This window comes from Ranitomeya variabilis, chromosome 4, assembly GCF_051348905.1.
Source record: "Ranitomeya variabilis isolate aRanVar5 chromosome 4, aRanVar5.hap1, whole genome shotgun sequence".
In the NCBI taxonomy this organism is placed as follows: domain Eukaryota; kingdom Metazoa; phylum Chordata; class Amphibia; order Anura; family Dendrobatidae; genus Ranitomeya; species Ranitomeya variabilis.
The window spans coordinates 66446512-66469746 of record NC_135235.1 but is presented as its reverse complement, the minus strand read 5'-3'; the positions used below and the strand labels follow the sequence as shown (position 1 = coordinate 66469746).

Here is a 23235-nt window from a genome sequence, read left to right as displayed (position 1 = left end):
TGTCCCCATGTGCCTGTCTCCTATGTCCCCTTGTGCTTGTGTCAGTCTCCTTTGTCCCCTTGTGCTTGTGTCAGTCTCCTTTGCCCACTAGTCCCTGTGTGTCCCCTTGTGCTTGTATCCCTTGTCCCCTTGTGTCGGTCTCTTGCCCACTAGTCCCTGTGTGTCCCCTTGTGCCTGTCTCCCTTGTCCCCTTGTGCTTGTCCCTTGTCCCCGTGTGTCCCCTTGTGTCAGTCTCCATTGCCCACTAGTCCCCTTGTATCAGTCTCCCTTGCACACTATTCCCCGTGTGTCAGTCTCCCTTGCCCACTAGTCCCTGTGTCCCCGTGTGCCAGTCTCCCTTGTCCACTAGTCCCCGTGTGCCCTTTGTGTCAGTCTCCCTTGCCCACTTGTCCCCGTGTGCCCCTTGTGTCAGTCTCCATTGTCCCCTTGTGTCAGTCTCCCTTGCCCACTAGTCCCCTTGTAACCTTCTCCCCTGCCTCCTAGCCCCCATGTGTCCCCTTGTGCCTGTCTTCCTTGCCCCCTTGTTCCCTCTCCCCTGCCCCCTCGTCACCATTTGCTCGTGTCTTTCTCACTGCCCCTGAATGGAGGGGCTGCATTATACTATGATGGGGGCTGCATTGTATTCTATGGGGGTTACATTGAATTTTATGGCGGGGGGGGGGGCCCATTTGGAAGTTCGCATCGGGGCCCATAACTTTGTAGTTACGCCACTGGTCCCAACTCTATAGTACGTACACTCTTAAGACCCCAATACACAATAGAATAATGCCAGCGATAGTGACTGGTTCGGCTGACAGTCTAATTTAAATGGGTGCCCCGTCCCCTCCCCTGACATCATCTAGGGATATTAGAATCCAGCATGTCTGATTTTGGACTGCCAATTCTTTTACTGCTCCTGTATATGGGAAAGTCAGTAGAAAAAACTGCCAGTCAGGTCATCGTTTGGCCAACAGCTATCTAAAGTGCATTTGGGCCTAAACTTTCTAGATAGATAAACACAAAATAAAGGGATAATTAGGACCACTATTTGGATGACTAGAACATCTGAGAGACAGATGTATTGAACTAATGGATCATTCAAATTTAAAAAGATTCCGCTCCTTTAGTAGTTGCAGAAAATTGCGTTGCATTAATAGGTTGACACCTAACATTTTAATATTAGTTCCTTATGAAAACTCTTCGCGGAGAAAAAGCTTCAAACATACTAAATCCATTTCAGGAATCTTATTGGTAAAAATTAGGGGTTTACCAGAGGCTTTTACAATTACTACTCTTGTTGCTGGTTATGGCAACTAAAATTAATTCTACGTAAAAGATCTTCATGATGAGGTCCAGCAAGAATCCTTCTAGGGCTGCATTTTCAGGAGTTGACCATGGTAATCTTTTATATTCCTCTTGTCCCACAACATGCATTGGCAGCCAGGAAGCATGGTACACTGACATAGCAATTCTTTCTGCAAATTAAGGATGACTTCCAGCTACGTGATAGAGCGAGGGTTAATAATGTCTAGCTGTCCAAAATAATAAGAATAATTTTCTAGTCTGTCAGGGAACTATTGGTCCATGTGATGTCACAGAATATTGCAGAATTTCAAACCTTCCCTTGTAATTGTTTTTGTCATTCCTCTCCCTGTCCAAACACCCGCTTGCTCGCACATTGCATAAAATGAGTATTCGAGATGGAGCACACAAGAAAATCACTCCAAATAATTCTCTTGTTTGCTTCGTACTCCGTTAATCGGAACAAATTCATGTACATTACTTCCTTTAAGCCGGGGGCTAGAAACCTATTTATCTAGATGAAGAAGAAAAAGAAGAATTGCTTTCTCTTGGTTCTGTTGGCTTCACTTTGGATTTAACCTTTCCCTTCCATTATGCCTCATCCATGTCATGCCTAAAACGACTTTAGTACACTCGTGCACTTTCTTTGCCTATAACAGGGTTTTTGGGGGTTTGTATGACCTATAATAATATTTTTGCTTTATTTCTCTGAATTCTTTACGGTCTACTTGCTTCCTTCTGTCATCATTTATTGTTCAGTGATTTCCGAGCCGTGAGTCGTCCACTAGTGGAGTGTTTTGTTATATGATTATTTGTCTCCATTCTTGTACATAGGGGAAATATGAAGATCTCAGCAGTCTGTCGATACAGACTACCGGATATTCAGAAAGTATTTGAAGGGCCGTATATGGTATATCAAGAGTCCTCCAAAAAATGGATCAAATATAATGGAAACATTCCCAAACCAAGACCTGGTTCAGTAAGTGATTATTTCTATAGAGTATTTTCTAAGTGCACTCTCATTATATGAGCCAATTTATTGAATTACACAAGTCGCTCTTACCTTTTATGTTCTCCTCATTGGCAGGACTAGGTGCCTGAGGCTAGGGTTTCAGAATCCATCCCCTTCCTTCACTGTCATTGCTTTCTTTTATCATCACATTTCTCCTACGGAGAATCAGTGATTGTTATTACAATGGTCGCGTGTCACAGGCACCGTTCCCACGTAGATGAGCACTTTCCTTTAGTGCAGAGGAAGCGCCTGATGGCTTCCTGGCTTTGGGATCTACAGCATTATCCTGCCCGTCAGTCCAATATATAACAGCAGTTGGATTCTGTGTCCACTACAGTTGGAAAAAAAATGAACTCGCTACTCTAAAGATATATTTGGAAAATCGGCACAGTACCAATGGGTTGTCCAGCTGGTATTTCTCTTCCCGGGAATTTGCTTGGCATGTTATTAAAAGAAAACAACATACTCACCTTCCCGATTCCTGGTCACTCCAGTTGCAACACTTCCCGGAACTCCGCCAGGCTCTGTGTCCTCTGCTTTAGATAAAAATCCTGACATGAACATTTAAAGATAGAATAATTTTTCTTATTTCTGAATACATCCGTCAGGACAGGAATTGTGGTTTCTCCAAAGCTGAAGTCTCGCAGAATGATGACTCTTGATCTGTAGGGACTGATGTCCCACCATAGATCACACTTTGTAGAAGGGGTTTTTAAATCGGTTACAACCTTGTTGTATATGTATAATTAAGTGTTTTTTATTGCACCATGATGACCAAAAAAAAGTCGGCTTTATAAACTGTTCGAAAGTTATAAAATGGTTGTTTTTAGATTTTGGTTCTTCCTGTTTTAATCATTGGTGTCCTAGTAAATGCTGAAGTCACCATATGTGGATGATTTTCGTTGCATTAGAGTTATTCCCTTGAACATGTTTCTATCCATATTTTACTTACTTGGATATTCTTTCTTCACAGTGTATTACAAATGAATTTCGGAGCAGTGGCTACAACTCTTCACAAGATCTCCCGGATAATGTCCTCGACTTTGTGAAGCATCATCCTCTGGTATCTAATGTGGTTAAACCAATGGGGGACCAACAGCTTCTCTCTAAGAAGAATATCGTCTATACCCATATCGCTGTAGATCGAGTCACAGCCCTGAATAAAGAACAGTATGACGTGCTGTTTCTAGGGACAGGTCTGTATGACGACGTCCTCTCTTCTGTAGGCCTACCCTGACAGCAGCAAAATGTAGAGACAGACTCCCATTCCAGCCATGTCACACTCTGGGCTGCTTGCTGTAGTTTTGATAGAATCAATGTTTTATAGCAGATTATCACTAGAGGACTAGTAAACTTGGTGCCCATGTAATCCTCCTGATTCTTGAGCTCTTAATGTTCCCGCCCATACCCCTGGCAGCTTTCTGCCTATGCACAGTGTATCATAAAGCTGTCAATCAGTGGTGTTTTAAACAGAGCTCAGCATTCACAGAACTGGTAGATTTTTCAAAACTGAACCAAGTAGCCTAGTGAAGGATACTACATTGCTGGAATTAGGGTCTCGATCCCTATATCATGCTCCTCGCAGATAACCTGGTGACTTTTAAGAAAAGCTGCTAATGTTCTGCTGTGTTGCATGGTTATGTACCCTACATACTTCATGCACCCCACTCTTGTAATGGTCTGGAGGGCCACTACATGCTGCATTGACACCAAACCCTAGGAGAATAGTTCATACAACGGCTAGAGTTTTCTTGATTCTAGCTTGAGGAAGGAGGAGACCGTTGTCCTAAAAGTCTTATGTTGATGTGACCATGACCATTTTAGGGCTGGGTTGAAGCACGATAATGTCATTAGGTAGAAGTGTGTGTATAAGAGACCGTTTGGCACAAAGTAAAGATTATTTCCCCGGGAATTACAGCAGGTGGGCCTGACACTTAACGACAAACCGGTGGGCTAACAGACGTCAATGAGTGATGAAGACTTCGTAAGAAGCTGTGAAAGATAAGTCTGGTTTATTTTCCGTAAGGAAACCAGTTCGGGCTAGTAGATTGATGCGTAAGTCCAGAGAGACAATGTGAGTGCACTGCAAGTCCTTTGGATCGCTACCGGGAGTAGCCCGATGGCTTGTGAGTCTGAGTAGGAGCCAGGAAACGGTGTTTGCTATAAACACGTTTTTGAGATGTTTCTCTATAAAGGTGCAAGTGACACTAGGCGTTCTCATGAAGCATGCACGTAACCAGCAAATATTAAACTTATTGTGCCTCTGTGTGAGTAAAAAAGATACAGGCTGCCATGTAAATGTACGTGGTGCATTTTAGACTAGACTTATTGTAGGTAATCGCTATTCATACAGTTTTCTTCTAATATCTAAATTCTATCTAAATTCCCCAAATGGCCAGCTGTGCCTTGAGACGTGCGTTAGTCTGGTGAGAATGTATCCTGAAATCCCAGAACCATTTATTCCAGCCTGCAAACAGAGATTTGTGGCTTGTGGGTTCTCTTCCCCACTACTTTCTCCATAATGTCATGGTTTCCATGTCTTGTACTAAAGAGGACACAAACGCCATCTCAATCAGACTTTATCATCTCTTCTGCAGACAATGGCTGGATTCACAAGGCCGTCGTTATCAACAACAAGGTTCACATAATAGAAGAAATACAGGTTTTCAAGACGCCGCAGGCTGTCGAAAATTTGGTTGTATCCAAAAAACAGGTAGGGTATTTTGTTTTTCTACTATTTGTTTCATTTCTGTGTAATACTGTAAGCTACCTACTATCTGTTAGGTCAGACCTGTTTTTTGTAGATGTGACAAGTAAAGTGCAGTGTAGACAGCCATGGAAGGGACACTAGCCTCTGGCGACAAAATATTTTGTGCTGTGCCAGTATCACAGGCTGTGAAGGAAGTATTTACTTGTTAGTAAAACTATAATATCAGTAGAATAACTAGTTAAGGCTGCATCCACATATTGCCTCTACCCAAAAGGAGATAACATCTGCCTATTCTTATTGCTGGAACTATGAACCACAGGGTGGGGGACTGTTGGAAGAATGCTAGAGGTGTCAAATATGGCAGCTTCAAAGAGCTAGCAAAAGGTTTGCAACTAGGAAAGAATATTTGCCATTGCCTGTTTAGAGGGAAAGGGAGGAAACACGATATTTAAAATGCCACAACTTAGCCCATCATCCATTCACAAACGGCATCTTTTAAATGGGCCAATCCGGGTCCTCCTGTAAATATGAGACTATGTTCAGGTCTATAAAAAGCTGAGTGACACAGAAAGAGTTGTTCACATGTGAGAGCTGCGTATGCTGATTGATGTGCTCCATAATTCACTTCTCCTTCCCTCAAGGAAACACATGATAACTGTAGACAGAAACGTTTTTTATTTTTATAACTGTTTTGCATATTTGTTGTTTTATTTTTAAATTTTTATATATTTTATTGTAAGTACTGTATATTTTTATATTAAAGCTTAAAATCTTTTAAGCTTTACCTGTGTATGCTCTAAAAGAATCCATAGCCTTTCTGAGAGTTTGTGACCTTTTGAATTGTCTAACAGTAAAATATTTTGGGGACTCATCACCCTGTTGTGAGTGGTGGCAGCGTGTTTACTTAAGTAATGGGGGTGTGTAGACTGTGTAGGGTATGTGATTTATGCTCACTTTATAGCCTAGAACAGAGATTGAGTGAGAGGAGATAAATTAACCCTTGCAGACGCACCCCATGTCACATGCTGAGAAGTGTGTATGTGACACAGGCAATGTGATCCATTTTTGTCCAGCTGAATAAATCTTTGTACTGTTTGCGGCATCTGTTGGAACAATCTGGTAACTTATCGGTCATTCCAAAATTTGACTGTCTTATCACTGAGAAACCAACTAAATTTGAAGAGTTCCTACTATTACAAAATGCCTATACATGTCACGTCCATGTCACTTCGATATAGTGTAAGAACAAAGGTCGGAATTGTTCCTATGAGCATGGTGCACCATCATCAGTGACTGGATTTGTGGCTTTTCTTGGATAGATTAATACTATTTTTTTCATAGAAAAAAAGGTGAGCAATGCTAAAGTGGCACAGCTCCCATCTGCGTGCCTCTGCTTCTCTTATTCCATTGATTGATGGGGAGTCTCAGTACCTCGAAAGCCTCTCAACAAAACTGAGCTGAGAGCTTCGATCTATACAGCCGAAATCATAAAATGTAACAATAAAGAAACCTACTCCTACATTGTGAATTCATTTGAGTTAGTTGGTAAAATCAGTGACATCAGAAATATATACTGTGCTGTGCAAAAGTTTTATATAGATGTGAAAAAATGCTGCAAAGTATTAATGCTTTCAAAAATGGTAAAAGTAATAGTTTTATTTTTATCAATTAACAAAATGAAAATTGAATGAACAAAAAGATCCAAATCCAATCGATCATTTGTGCGACTGCCCCATTTCCTCAAAACAACAGCAAAGTAACAATTTTTCTCTATACACTTGTACACCGGTTTTGAAAGGAGGTTGTTCCAAACATCTTGGGGAACTAACATGTCTTCTTTGGATGTAGAAATGTGCAAATCCTTCCATATCTTCATGTAACCCTACACAGACTTAATCATGTTGAGATCAGGGCTCTGTGGGGGCCATATCATCACTTCCAGGACTTATTGTTCTTCTTTATCCTAAAGTTAGATCTTATTGACATCGGCCATATTTTGGGGGTCATTGTCCTGCAGAATAATAATCAGATGCCTCCCTGATAAGTATCTGCCTGTATTTCTCCGCATCGAGGACACCAATTAATGACAGAGTTCAGAGCCATAGATTCAGTGGTCGGCCTCGGAAACATAGGGCAGCAAATGAAAGACACATGCTTGCTTCCATTTAAAATTTGAAAATGTCCAGCAGTGCCATCAATTCAGAACTGACAGCAACAAATGGGACCCATCTGTTAGGAGATTCCTGTCCACTAGTCATGGAGAAATGTGGTCAAAAACCATATTCAACAGGGAAACAAGGACAAATGACTCAACTATGAATAAAACAATTAGAAATAGAGGTGCAAAAAACCCCCAAAAAAACAGATGCTCTAGACTATTGAGTCAAAATTTGAAATATTTGACTGTAACAGAAGGCGGTTTATCCGTGAAAGGCTGGAGAGCAACAGTGAAGCATGGTGGAAGTTCCTTGCAAGTTTGAAGTTGGGAATTTGGTCAAGAGTAATGGTGTCCTCAATACTGAGAAATACAGTCAGATACTTAAACATCATGCAGTACTGTTAAGGAGGCTTCTTGTTGGCTCCAAGTATATTCTGCAAGAGGACAAGTGCAGCAAACATACATCAAATATCCTTAACCTTTATCTTCAACAAAAGAAAAACAAAGAATCCTGGAAGTGATGATCTGGCCCCACAGAGTCCTGATCTCATCGTTGAGTCTATGTGGGATTACATGTAATGCAGAAGGATTTGTGCAAGCCTACATCCACAGGACATCCAACATTTTGGAGCAACCTGCCTGCCGAGTTCATTCAAAAACTGTGTGCAAGCATACTGACAAGAACTGATGCATTGATACTGTTTTGAAGGTAAGGCGACGGTCGCACCAAATATTGATTTGATTTAGATTTTCTCTTTTGTTCGATCACTTTGCATTTTGTTAATTTATAAAAAATAATCTACTAACACTTCTATTTTTGAAAGCATCATTAATTTGCAGCATTTTTTCCACACCTGTCTGAAAGTTTTGCACATTAGTGTATATCAAATGTGTATGGGCAATATCAGGTAAGCCCTTTAAGAAAAAATCCAAACAATGTGAACTGTAAAAACTGAATGAAGCACATCGAGAAATAACCCAGTGTCCTTCTACTTTCATGCTCAAGGTCTTGTATAAAAGCTGCAGTAATTCAATGTATGGACAACAAATCCAGCACCAGAGCTGATGATGCAGTGAATTTTACAAGTCTTGCTTTATAGCTTCTGACCTGCTGTAACAGGCTCAGATTTACTCTAGTTCTATGATAGATTTTGTTCAGACAACTAGCAGTAAATTTCTTACACAATGTCCAGATTCCATGTAAACTTTCTAGATAATATTGTCTATAGAGGGCACTGTGCTATTGCAAATAGTGATACTTACAGAAAACCATATTAATCCCTCTTATCTCTCATAACTCCTGCAATAATGCAAAAATAAACTAGATGTTGTGTACATAGCCAGGCTCGGACTGGCCCACCGGAGAACCGGAGGATTCTCCGGTGGGCCCAGGCACTGACACCTGCTGGCATACTGGCCAGCAGCTGCCTAGGGCCCCCACTGCTCCAGGGGCCCCCAGCCAGTGGCTATGGGGCCCCTGAGTCAAGGGGGCCCGCCCTGTGCCAGTAGCAGCAGCTGGAGACAGGATCCTGTCCCCGCTGCTAAAGCAAAATGAATATTCACGCTTCCCCATGCCCCTATAGGCATGGAGAGGCGTGAATACCATTTCTCTTTAATAGCGGGCAGCGTTAGCCACAGGCTGCAGCTAACACTGCCCACCTGTAAAGCCCCACCACACACACGCAGAAAGCATCGCACACCCACCCACACGCACAAAGCATCACACACACATGCACACATACACACATGCAGGCACACACTCACAGAGCAGCTCGCCTCCCGGCATCCTGCTTCCTGTCTGAGACAGCCCAGCTGGATGACGTCATCATCCAGCGTGCTGTCTCAGGCAGAAAGCTTCCAGCGAGGAAGAGGCTGCTGGGATGAGCTGCTGCTGCGGGGAGGTGAGCTGTGCTGTGTGCCTGCATCTGTGTGTGTGTGTGTGTGTGTGTGCGCCTGCGTGTGTGTGTGATGAGCTGCTGCTGTGGTGAACTGTGTGTGTGTGGTGAAGGACAATGATATTGGTGGGGGGAGACAATGATGGAGGTGATGGGCAATGTTGGTGGTGGGGGAGGCAATGATGGAGGTGAAGGGCAATGGTGGTGGTGGGAGGCAATGATGGAGGTGATGAAATGGGCAATGATGGTGGTGGGGGAGGCAATGATGGAGGTGATGGGCAATGACGGTGGTGGGGGGAGGTGATGGAGGTGATGAAATGGACCATGATGGTGGGGAGGAGGCAATGATGCAGGTGGTGGAATGGGCAGTGATGGAGGTGGTGGGGGAGAATGATAGGGGTGGTGGAGAAGGCAATGATGGAGGTGGTGATGAGGACAGTGATGGGGGTGGAGAGGGGCTGCATTATACTTTGAGGGGGCTACATTATATTCTGTGGGGGGACTGCATTATTCTCAGGGGACTACATTATATTATGGGGGGCTGCATCATACTATGTGAGGAGCTACAGTATACTCTATGGGGGGCTGCATTATATTCTGTGGTGGGGCTGCATTCTCTCGGGACTACATTATATTCTGTGGTGTCTGCATTATAATATATCAGGGGGGCTGCATTATACCCTATGAGGGTGCTACATTATATTCTATGGTGGGGATTGCGTTATACCTGAGGGGGGTTGCATTATATTTTGTGGGGTGCTGCATTATATTCTATGAGAGGGGACTGCATTATATTTTATGAGGGGGCTAAATTATATTCTGTGAGGGGGCTACACCAACCCTTGCTACATAATTAAGACGTGAACTACCTTATATTATACCCTGATGTTAGCACTTTTTACCGCACAATTGGTGGTCTTGTATCTATTTCTATGTAGCTACATAGTGGGCCCCAAGAATGGGTGGGTTTCTCTGGTGGGCCCAAGGTGCTCCAGTCCGACGCTGTACATAGCTGTCATGCAGTGTGACCTCCCTCCCATCTTGTAAATGTGTTCTTGTAATCTGAGGTCACAGGACGGGACATACATGTTGATGGTTCTGTGTCAATCCCAGAGTAAGCAAAACGAAAAGTCTCAACAATTGACAGGAGCTGAGAGAAGTGGAGGGTGAGCAGAGAGTGCTGTAGGGACGTAGTTGTTCCAAGGCAGTCATTCAGTGATGTGACCATGTGCTGTGAAGTCCCTTTTCGATGCAACACATCCTAATTGTAGAATATAAATGCAGAGTCCGGCAAGAAATGTTGGTTGTAGGCAGGGAATTTGTAATCATTAAAGTGCATCTTAAGGGACAACAATTGTATAAATCTTCTGAAACAGTCTTGAAATTAGTTTTGTCTCAAGTACTTGGCTCCGTAGCGGCACATATTGATGGTTCCTTGCATCTTCTGCTCATTTGCAAATGCAGAGTTTTGGCAGTTATGAGACGTTATTACTTATCACTTGGCTAAACTCATACAAATATTTTTTTGCGTTTCCAAGGAACAAAATTAAAAGAAATTGATCCCCCCTCCCCCTCCTCCATTTAGACATGGGAAGCAAATGCAAAATAAAGTATTTCTAACTAGGAGTACTCCTAGTTACATTTTCATTTGGTCGGATCTCATCTGTGAGCCCTCGTGGGCATGGTCCGCTCACCTTCTGCACCAGTCGGTTAGCACCAGAGCATGCTCACATAACACCTTATCCGAGCACGTTCGCTCATCACTAGCTCTCATCCATTGGGGTCTCTGCTATATGGCAGGGTTGAGTAGCCCAGTTATAGAGGCTGAAAATAATTTAGGGGTTTTTTTATTATTATTTTTTTTTTAGTAAACTATTGTTTCATCTGTAATTTTGTGTGAGTCCATTTACTGTTGAATCTTTGAATCCCTTATAAGGCCTCTTTCACACTTCCGTTTTTTACAATCAGTCACAATCCGTCAAAATGTTGGAAAGACGGATCCTGTGCAGATTGTAAAAAACGGATGCAGTGGGTCCTTTTTTTTTCCGGATCCGTCGAGGCTATGTGCCCACATGGTGTATGCGTCTTCGCCTCGTTTTTCCGCTGCGAAAACGCATACACAACACAACCCATGTTAAAAGTAATCTAAAAATAAAAAATCGTGATATTCTTACCTTCCAGCGGCCCCCGCAGCCTTCCCGATGCTCGCGATGCTCCTGGCAGCTCCTGCTCCTAGTAATGCCTTGCGAGACAATGACCTGTGATGACGTAGTGGTCTCGCGAGACTGCTACGTCATCGGGTAATTTCACAAAGCAACACTGGGAATGGGAGCATCAAGAAGGTTAGGGGAACGCCGGAAGGTAAGAATATCACGATTTTCAAAATTATTTTTAACATTCTGTCTTTTTACTATTGATTCTGCATAGGCAGCGTCAATAGTATAAAGAGAGCGAGCAAGAGAGAATTTCCCTGACTGGAAATTCTTCCGCTCATGCTCAGTTTCAAAAGACGGCATCTGTCGCTGGATTCCTGCTTTTGACGGTCAGCGACGGATCCTGCGTCCATAGGCTTCCATTATAGCCAACGACGGACAGCGCAGGATGCGTCGCTGAGCAATTTTCTGACTTTACAGAAAAAACGTTCCTCTGTGCGTTGTCTCCGCCCGAAGGACAGCAATTTTACGACGGATCCAGTGCACAACGGATGAAACGGATGGCGATCTGTCACAATCCGTCGCTAATACAAGTCTATGAGAAAAAAAAAAACGACCCAGCAGAAACATTTGCTGGATCCATTTTTTTCACAAAATGACGCATTGTGATGGAAAAAGAAAGACGGAAGTGTGAAAGAGTCCTAAAACAACTGTATAAAATTGACATGTACCATTGTATGGCTGAATGAGGTGTATGTTGGGGAACACTTCTCAATGAGACTCTTAGATAACAAATTAATATCTAGTTTAAGCTTTTGTTTCTAGAGCTATTTTGGCTTTTAACTCCTGGTATCCGTATTTGTTACATTGATGCTCGTTCTTCGTATTTCACATTATTGCCTCTTGAGAACTCAACTTGAAATTTTGTAAAATCGCATTTGACGGATCTCCCAAAATATTTGTCATTTATGCATGATGCAGGGTCTGGGGAAGGGGGCAATGCATGACCTGTGGCTGCACAGAGCAGAGAGGCTATGTGCCTTCACTCCCAGGCCTGTACCAGCCATAATGCAATGTATCCATTGGGACGACTGTTGCTTTAATTTTTTGCTACTTCATGGTTTACATATTCAGTTTGGTCATGTAATTAGTTTGGGTTAAGATCAAGCAATTATTTCTACGCCGGTCTTCGGTCTTGTTTACTGCTTCTATGATCTTTGTAACAAGCTATTTGGGGGAAGAAGACATTTTGTTCTCGACCTCTGCATCAGTTTATTTTAGTTGTCATTAACTTGCTGAACTCATCTCAAAGTTCCTCTGATAGAACAGTAATTATGAAAGAAGTCTTACAAAAAACGTATCTTGTAATTCATCTTAATTATCTATGTAATGGTGTTTATTATCATACTTACCAAATGTCGCCTTCCTTCATTTCCCGCACCACTCCGCTCCTCTTCTGGCCTGTGTGACCTGACGTCAGACCAGCCCAATCACGCAGGGGTTTGTGTGTGGACCGGAAGTCGCTATCTTAGTATAAGCGTGTCTGAGTCCCATAGACTTACATGGGGAAAGCTGCACCACTCCGCACAGAATATGCCGTGGGATTTGGCCGCACAGCAGGACCGGAGTGGTGCACCACACTGGAGAAGATGGTGATCTCTCAATATTTTAATACACTTACCATTACATAGATAATTAGGATTGATTAGGAAATATAAATTTTAATGAGGCGGCTTCTTTATAAAGAAAGTGTGCATTTCTATTGAAATGGATGGGACTGAGCTGCAATACCACACCCAACCTGTGGACAGAGGTGGCGCTATTTTTGAACAAAAGCAGCTCAGTGGGGGCAAATAATCTTCTCTTGGATATTACATAAAATGTCTACCCATAGAACATATAATTTATACCTATATATATTTTTTTTATTTTCAGAACAGTTTGTATATTGGCGCGCAGAGCGGAGTGCTGCAGATCCCACTGTCTGGCTGTAATCGCTACACTTCATGCTATGACTGCGTCCTCGCCAGGAATCCCTACTGTGGCTGGGATGGCAGCACATGTCGAAAACCTCGTAAACCTCAAGACTGGTAAAATATATATTTTTATGGATATTATCGCTTTCTAGCATTGTTCTTACTCTACTTAGCTGACTGGGCCCTAGGTCAGTGATGGCGAACCTATGACACGCGTGTCAGTGCTGACACGCGTAGTCATTTTCAGTGACACGCCGGCCGCGGCCCCATAGAAATTGCATCTTTACATTGCATGCCATCCGATCCGATTTTTTATCGGATCGGATGCCATGCAGGAGGTCTGTGGGTCCAAACAACAGAGCTCCGGCACAGAGCGTCTAGGCCTGGGACTTCCGGTAGGCCCGGCGCAGCTCCCGGAAGTCCCAGGCCTCCGCGCGGGTCGGATGCCATGCAGGAGGTCTGTGGGCCCAAACAACAGAGCTCCGGTGCAGAGCGTCTAGGCCTGGGACTTCCGGTAGGCCAGGCGCAGCTCCCGGAAGTCCCAGGCCTCTGCGTCGGAGCTGTGTTGTTTGGGCGGCATTGCGCTGCTCCCTGCTTCGCCGGCCGGAAAGATCGGACCTACCGGTCCCATGCCTAGAGTCCGCTCTGCGCCCTAGCTCTGTTGGGTGGCATTGCGCTGCTCCCTGCTGCGCCGGCCAGAAGTCCCAGGCTGCACTTCTGAGGCCTGAGGAGATCGCTGTCTGGAGGCCCTGTGATTGCTGTCTGCAGGCCCTGTGACAACTACAGCAACCATCATCCAGTGAACTGTGGGGTGTCATTTGCCATTACTAAGATAAGTGAGGGGGAGGCTGGAAGAGGCCTGTGCTATGGGTGCCGTTTCCCGCCATTAGGAACGCCATCTTGCAGTACAGACTCCATTTCACCACCATTACTGTTTGTGGTGCATCCTTATTAACCCCTATTTCTGCTAATTGCCTGCAGGGCTAACTATAAATCTTCTCTCATGGAGAAGCCACAAAATAAAAAACCAAAGTTGAGTAAAGGGAGTGGTAGTAGTAGCAGTAGCCGACCCTTTCAAGAGACATGGACTGAGATGTATGGCATTATAGAAAAAAATGGCAGATCATTTTGCGTTTTATGTAGTGAAACGGTGGTAAGCAGAACGTGGAATGTAAATAGACATTTTGAAACTAATCATTCCCAGCTCTTGGAAAAAAGTGAGGATGAAAGGAAGGAATACATTTCCAGGCAGCTACACCTTCATAAGAGCCAATCTAATTCCATCCTTAAATTTGTAAAAAGCTCTACAAATTTAACATCTGCAAGTCTGAGCATTGCTCACTCCATAGCTCAGCATGGAAAAGCACTCAGTGAGGGAGAATTTATTAAAGATACTCTCTTAAGATGTGCACCAGTTCTATTTCATGATATGCAGAATAAAGATGCAATTATTAAGAGAATATCTGAGTTACCACTGAGTAGAAATATCATAAAAGACCGAATAATGAGACTGAACACAAACGTACAACATCAATTAAAGAGAGACATAAGTAATTGTAAATATTTTTCGATCTCTCTTGATGAAACTACTGATGTCACATCACATGCTCAGTTGGCCATTATTGGTCGATATTCTGATGGTCTCACAATGAGAGAAGAGTTGATACAGTTAGTATCAGTGCCAACAAGTACATCAGGAAGTGAAATATGTAAGGTTGTTATGCAAACACTCTGTGACCTAAGCATTGATATCTCTAAAGTTGTGTCAGTGACGACAGATGGGGCACCAAACATGGTGGGGAAAAAAGTCGGATTTGTTAAATTGTTTACGGAAGGTATTGGACATCCGATTGTGCCTTTTCATTGTATTATCCATCAGGAGGCTTTATGTGCCAAAGCAGGATTCACTGAATTAAACGACTTAATGTCAGTTGTTACAAAAATAGTTAATTTAATAGCTGCTCGCCCCCTTCGCAAGCGAGAATTTTCTGCACTTTTACTGGAGGTTGGTTCCACCTACAGTGGACTGCAGATGTACAATAATGTAAGATGGCTGAGCCGAGGCAAAGTTCTGGAGCGCTTTGTGGAGTGCTTTGAAGAAATTAAGCTATTTCTTGAGGATAAGGATCTGGGAAACTTTCCTCAGCTCTATGATTCTAAGTGGGTCAACAACCTGATGTTTTTTACAGATCTCTCTGTTCATATTAATGAACTGAACTTAAAGCTACAAGGTTTTGGCAAAAGTATTGACGTTATGTTTGGATACATAAAAGCTTTTGAAAGTAAACTTCAAGCGAGATGTAGAAACTAAAACTTATAAGTATTTTCCTCGAGTAACAACGTATTTTGAGAAGGCCAGTGCAGCTGTACAAAATGAAATGGAACCCTTGCATATAAAGTATCAGCATGTTTTAGACTCGTTACTTGACCAGTTCAGTGATAGATTTCATCAATTTAGAAGCCTAGAACAGACCATGAAAATAATTAAGTATCCTGATGTAGTAGTCTACAGTAGTTTGGAATTAAATGGTTTCCAGTGGATACAAATTGATGATTTGGAGATGCAACTTGCAGAATTTCAGGACAGCATCTGGGCTCAGGTGTTTGTTGACTTGAGGTCAAAGCTTGAGAATCTAGAAAGGTGCCGCTTGGAGAATCAAGAGGAGTGCCACTATGAACAGGAAATTTGGAGTGCCTGGAATAGGTTACCAGACACTTTTAGCACCCTGAAAAATATAGCAATGGCTTTACTCACTATTTTTCCCTCTACCTACTTTTGTGAGACCTTATTCTCAGCATTAAATAATATCAAAACCAACAAAAGAAACAGATTGACAGATGAACTTAGTAGCGCTTGCTTGGGCTTGAAGTGTACAAAATACCAACCTTCAATTGAACATTTAGCTACTGAAATTCAGCAACAAAAAAGTCACTAAATTTAGTGATGGCAAACCTGTGGCAGTCCAGCTGTTGCAAAACTACAATTCCCATCATGCCTGGCCATTCCAAGCAAAAGCTTTGGCTGTGAAGACATGATGGGAATTGTAGTTTTGCAACAGCTGGAGTGCCACAGGTTCGCCATCACAAGAATTCCCCCTCCCCCTCACTTATCTTAGTTCATGGCACCCCACACAAGTTAAATAATAGCAAGACCAACAAAAGAAACCAACTGACAGATGAACAAAGAAGTCACTAAGCAGGTAAGTTAAATAATTATAATTATACATATTTGTTATTTAAACTATACATGTCACAAAATTATGGTTTTTTATCAAGGTGACACACCACCCAAGTTATGCTCGGTTTTTTGGCGAATTTTGACACACCAAGCTCAAAAGGTTGCCCATCACTGCCCTAGGTGGACATAGTTATACAGTATGACCTCCATTGCCAGCTGGGACTGGGCTCATTATATGACTGTATTCAGCCTGACAAGAGTCGCTGGAAGTCATTTAATGCCATATATTCAACCCCAAAACAAACGTGCTGTACTTGAGGATCTTCTAGCAATATTAAATTTGTTTTCACCAGAGTTACTCTTTACATTTTATTACAATTTTCTAATGTAACATTTTTAAACACAATGATGCAGAAATTTATTTAAAGGGAAGCTGTCAACAGGTTTTTTTTTTTCACTTAATTTGAGCACAGCATAATGTAGAGACAGAGACCCTGATTCCAGCAATGTGTCACTTCCTAGGCTTCTTGGTATAGTTTTAATAATATCATCGTTTGAGGACTAGTAAACCTGCTGCCATGTAGTCCTCTATATTCATAAGCTTTGTATAACCCCGCCCCCACCACTGATTGGCAGCTTTCTGCCTATGCCCAGTGTACACAGAAAGCGGTCAATCAGTGGTGTGGGCGGGGTTCTACAGGGCTCAGCATTCAAATAACTGGTAGATCTGCAGCTGGTAAAACGGGGATTTTATCAAAACTGCAGCAAGCAACATAGTAAGTGATACATCGCTGGAATCGGGGTCTCTCTCCCTATATCATGATGCTCTCAGGATGAAAAAAAAAACCTTAAGCCGGGTTCTCTTTAAATTAATGCAGCAGAGCAGCAATTGTTTACCTTTCTCCTGATGTCATCAAGAATTCTGTGCTTCCTTTTCTAGCTTTTTCTTTTTTTACTTTCAATTTTATTACGTCTTGTGCCTGCAATTGACTTGAGGCCTGAGATTGTCATCGCACTTCACTGTATGAATTGTTGTTTTTGGCTGCTTGCAGGGTACAGATGACGCAGGATATGCAGAATGGTAACGAAGGATGTTTAATCGACACCGACGAGGGTAAACGCTCTGTTATTCTTACAACATCAGTATTGCATGATCGCAAGAGACTACGACTCACTGAGCCGGCTGCTGTGCCAGGGAGACGCTGAGCACAGGACTGCACGAGTTAAAGCTTAATATACAAAGTGCTCCAATGAAATGAGCAGTAAATCTATGCGGATGTTATTTTTAGCGTTGTTGTATTTTTGCATTCACCGTTAATCTGAGGAGCGAGCCTTCCATTAGAATATCAAGTATATGAAAAAGCAGCAGATGCTCCTGCCATAAGCGCTCACATGGGATCTGTTACCTAAAATCTCCAAGTCTCAGGAAGTCGTAAGTCTGCCCACGTGTTCTCCGAAACTTCCCAAATGCGCAATGTTAAACACAGAAGCGCTGCCGATCCCGTACGTTTTATATAAGGGGTCTTTAGCTGTGGTTAACCCTTTAAGGCCCAGGGAATTTTTCAGTTTTTACGCTTTTTTTTTTTTCCTTGCCTTCTTTCAAGAGCCATAACTTTCTTAATTTTATGGCACCAATGCGCATTCCATTTAAAAATAACTTGCAGAATATTGTGATTTTTTTTTTTCTGCATAGTTCACAGCAAAAAAAAAAAAAAAAACCATGGAGAAACAAACATTGGGGAAATTACTGTTTTGTTTTCCTTATTCTTCCATAGTGAGTTACATAAGCGAATTGTTGCGTTAAATGACCACCGATCAGCTGCGTGCTAGCCGATCAGCATTCCTGCTAGCCTGCTTTGATAAAGCTGACGCAACTTCTCTTCATACATAGCGATCGTTAATACGATTGTTCTGTGGAGATGAAATGCCATGTTATGCCCAGCACATGTCCTGTTTATACAGAATGATGTGCTGCCGATAAAAATGACCTATAAGCCGGCAAACAAGCGTTTTGTTCATTTGTCAGGTGATTGCCAATTTATATGGACAGGTTCTTAGAAACTGTTTTACAATTAGTTGCCATTGTAAATGGACCTTACGAGTTAAAAACGTAAATCAGTTTATTGTACAGCTCTCGCAAAAATTAAGAGACCACTGCAAAATGTTCAGTTTGTCTGATTTTTCTCATAGGTATATTTTTGAGTACAATGTTATTTTATTCTATAGACTACTGACAACATGTCTCTGAATTTCCAAGCAATAAATTTTGTATTTATTTTCTGAAAATGAGAAATGGTCAAAATAACAAAAAAATGCATTGCTTGCAAACCTCAAATAATGCAAAAAAAAACCTAAGTTCATAATCATTTAGAAACAACAATACTAATGTTTTAACTCAGGAAGAGTACAGAAATCAATATTTTGAGGAATAACCATGATATTTTTAGTTGGGGGACATTGCCCGAGCAGAAGGAATCAACTGTTTTTCCAGGATAACCTTGTATGCAGCTTGATTCATACATCCTTCAGAAAGATTAACCTGCCCAATTCCAGCCCCAGATCATTACCGATCCTCCACCAAATTTCACAGTGGGTGCAAGACACTGTGGCTTGTACGCTTCTCCAGGTCTCCGTCTAACCATTAGACAACCAGGTATTAGGCAAAGCTGAAAATTAGACTCATCAGAGAAGATTACCTTACTCCAGTCCTTTTTTGTCCAATCCTTATGGTCTTTGGCAAACTTCAGCCGGGCTCTCCTTTGCTTCTCATTGATGAAAGGCATTTTTCTAGCTTGACTAGCTTTGCTCAGGCAATGTTCCCCCAACTCTGAGGACTGGTTTTCCAGCAGGACAATGCGCCATGCCACACAGCTAGGTCAGTCAAGGTGTGGATAAAGGACCACCACATCAACCCTGTCATGGGCAGCCCAATCTCCAGACCTGAACCCCATTGAAAACCTCTGGATTGTTATCAAGAGGGAGATGGATAGTCACAAGCCATCAAACAAAGAAGAACTGCTTAAATTTTTGTGCCAGAAGTGGCATAAGGTCCCCCAGGGCCGGACTGGGACCAAAAAGCAGCCCTGGCACAAAAAAAATTCACCAGCCCGCATGTGTATGATGTACACCGCACACAGCTGGACAACACAACCTCATTACATACACATCAAATAGTCACACAGACACACATCATACATGTACACAGCACACATGGTGGACAACACAGGCTCATTATGTACACATTACTCATTATTACACACACACACAAGTATTACACACAAACACACAAGTATTACACACACGCAAACACTACAGATACCACACACATTACACACACTAGATACCGCACACACATTACACACACACACACTACAGATACCGCACACACATTACACACACACACTACAGATACCGCACACACATTACACACACACACTACAGATACCGCACACACATTACACACACACACTACAGATACCGCACACACATTACACACACACACACTACAGATACCGCACACACATTACACACACTACAGAAACCACACACACATTACACACTCACACACTAGATACCGCACACACATTACACACACACTACAGATACCGCACACACATTACACACACTAGTTATGGCACACACTACACACACTACAGAAACCGCACACACAAGTATTACACTACAGACACCGCACACACACACACACTAGATACCGCACACACACTACAGATACCGCACACACACTACAGATACTGCACACACTACAGATACCGCACACACTACAGATACCGCACACACTACAGATACCGCACACACACACACTAGATACCGCACACACACTACAGATACCGCACACACACTACAGATACCGCACACACTACAGATACCGCACACACTACAGATACCGCACACACTACAGATACCGCACACACTACAGATACCGCACACACTACAGATACCGCACACACTACAGATACCGCACACACTACAGATACCGCACACACTACAGATACCGCACACACATTACACGCACACACTACAGATACCGCACACACATTACACACACACACTACAGATACCGCACACACATTACACACACACACTACAGATACCGCACACACATTACACACACACACTACAGATACCGCACACACATTACACACACACACTACAGATACCGCACACACATTACACACACTAGTTACCGTACACACATTACACACACTACAGAAACCACACACACATTACACTCACACACACTAGATACCGCACACACATTACACTCACACACACTAGATACCGCACACACACATTACACACACTAGTTACCGCACACACATTACACACACACACTACAGATACCGCACACACACTACAGATACCGCACACACACTACAGATACCGCACACACACTACAGATACCGCACACACACTACAGATACCGCACACACTACAGATACCGCACACACATTACACACACACACTACAGATACCGCACACACATTACACACACACACACTACAGATACCGCACACACATTACACACACACACACACTACAGATACCGCACACACATTACACACACACTACAGATACCGCACACACATTACACACACACTACAGATACCGCACACACATTACACACACACTACAGATACCGCACACACATTACACACACACTACAGATACCGCACACACATTACACGCACTACAGAAACCGCACACACATTACACGCACTACAGAAACCGCACACACATTACACACACTACAGATACCGCACACACATTACACACTCACACACACACACTAGATACCGCACACACACTACAGATACCACACACACTACAGATACCGCACACACTACAGATACCGCACACACATTACACACACACACTACAGATACCGCACACACATTACACACACTAGTTACCGCACACACATTACACACACTACAGAAACCGCACACACAAGTATTACACTACAGATACCGCACACACATTACACACTCACACACTAGATACCGCACACACACTACAGATACCACACACACACACTACAGATACCGCACACACATTACACACACTAGTTACCGTACACACATTACACACACTACAGAAACCACACACACATTACACACACTACAGAAACCACACACATTACACACTCACACACACTAGATACCGCACACACATTACACACACTAGTTACCGCACACACATTACACACACTACAGAAACCGCACACACAAGTATTACACTACAGATACCGCACACACACACACTAGATACCGCACACACACTACAGATACCGCACACACTACAGATACCGCACACACATTACACACACACTACAGATACCGCACACACATTACACACACTAGTTACCGCACACACATTACACACACTACAGAAACCGCACACACAAGTATTACACTACAGATACCGCACACACATTACACACTCACACACTAGATACCGCACACACACTACAGATACCACACACACACACTACAGATACCGCACACACATTACACACACTAGTTACCGTACACACATTACACACACTACAGAAACCACACACACATTACACACTCACACACACTAGATACCGCACACACATTACACACACTAGTTACCGCACACACATTACACACACTAGTTACTGCACACACATTACACACACTACAGAAACCGCACACACATTACACACTCACACACACACACACACACACACACACACACACACACACACACACACACACTAGATACCGCACATACACTACAGATACCACACACACTACAGATACCACACACACTACAGATACCGCACACACATTACAGATACCGCACACACATTACACGCACACACTACAGATACCGCACACACATTACACACACACACTACAGATACCGCACACACATTACACACACACACTACAGATACCGTACACACATTACACACACTACAGAAACCACACACACATTACACTCACACACACTAGATACCGCACACACATTACACTCACACACACTAGATACCGCACACACATTACACTCACACACACTAGATACCGCACACACACATTACACACTACAGATACCGCACACACACATTACACACACTAGTTACCGCACACACACATTACACACACTAGTTACCGCACACACATTACACACACACACTACAGATACCGCACACACACTACAGATACCGCACACACACTACAGATACCGCACACACTACAGATACCGCACACACATTACACACACACACTACAGATACCGCACACACATTACACACACACACACTACAGATACCGCACACACATTACACACACACACACTAGTTACCGCACACACATTACACACACTACAGAAACCGCACACACAAGTATTACACCAGATACCGCACACACACTACAGATACCGCACACACACTACAGATACCGCACACACTACAGATACCGCACACACTACAGATACCGCACACACATTACACACACACACTACAGATACCGCACACACATTACACACACACACACTACAGATACCGCACACTCATTACACACACACACTACAGATACCGCACACACATTACACACACACTACAGATACCGCACACACATTACACACACACTACAGATACCGCACACACATTACACACACACTACAGATACCGCACACACATTACACACACTACAGATACCGCACACACACTACAGATACCGCACACACATTACACACACACTACAGATACCGCACACACATTACACACACTACAGATACCGCACACACATTACACACTCACACACACACACTAGATACCGCACACACACTACAGATACCACACACACTACAGATACCGCACACAC

The 23235-nt window shown here is 43.0% G+C and overlaps 1 protein-coding gene across 1 annotated transcript in view; it reads left to right on the top strand.

The window, feature by feature from the left end:
- Positions 1-23235, top strand: part of SEMA4G (semaphorin 4G) — a 228030-nt gene that overhangs the window by 191214 nt on the left and 13581 nt on the right. The window contains exons 10-14 of the mRNA XM_077258634.1: positions 2116-2260; positions 3267-3489; positions 4891-5006; positions 13145-13299; positions 17416-17477. Coding sequence (XP_077114749.1) covers positions 2116-2260; positions 3267-3489; positions 4891-5006; positions 13145-13299; positions 17416-17477 — 701 coding nt within the window. The remainder of the gene's footprint in view (positions 1-2115; positions 2261-3266; positions 3490-4890; positions 5007-13144; positions 13300-17415; positions 17478-23235) is intronic.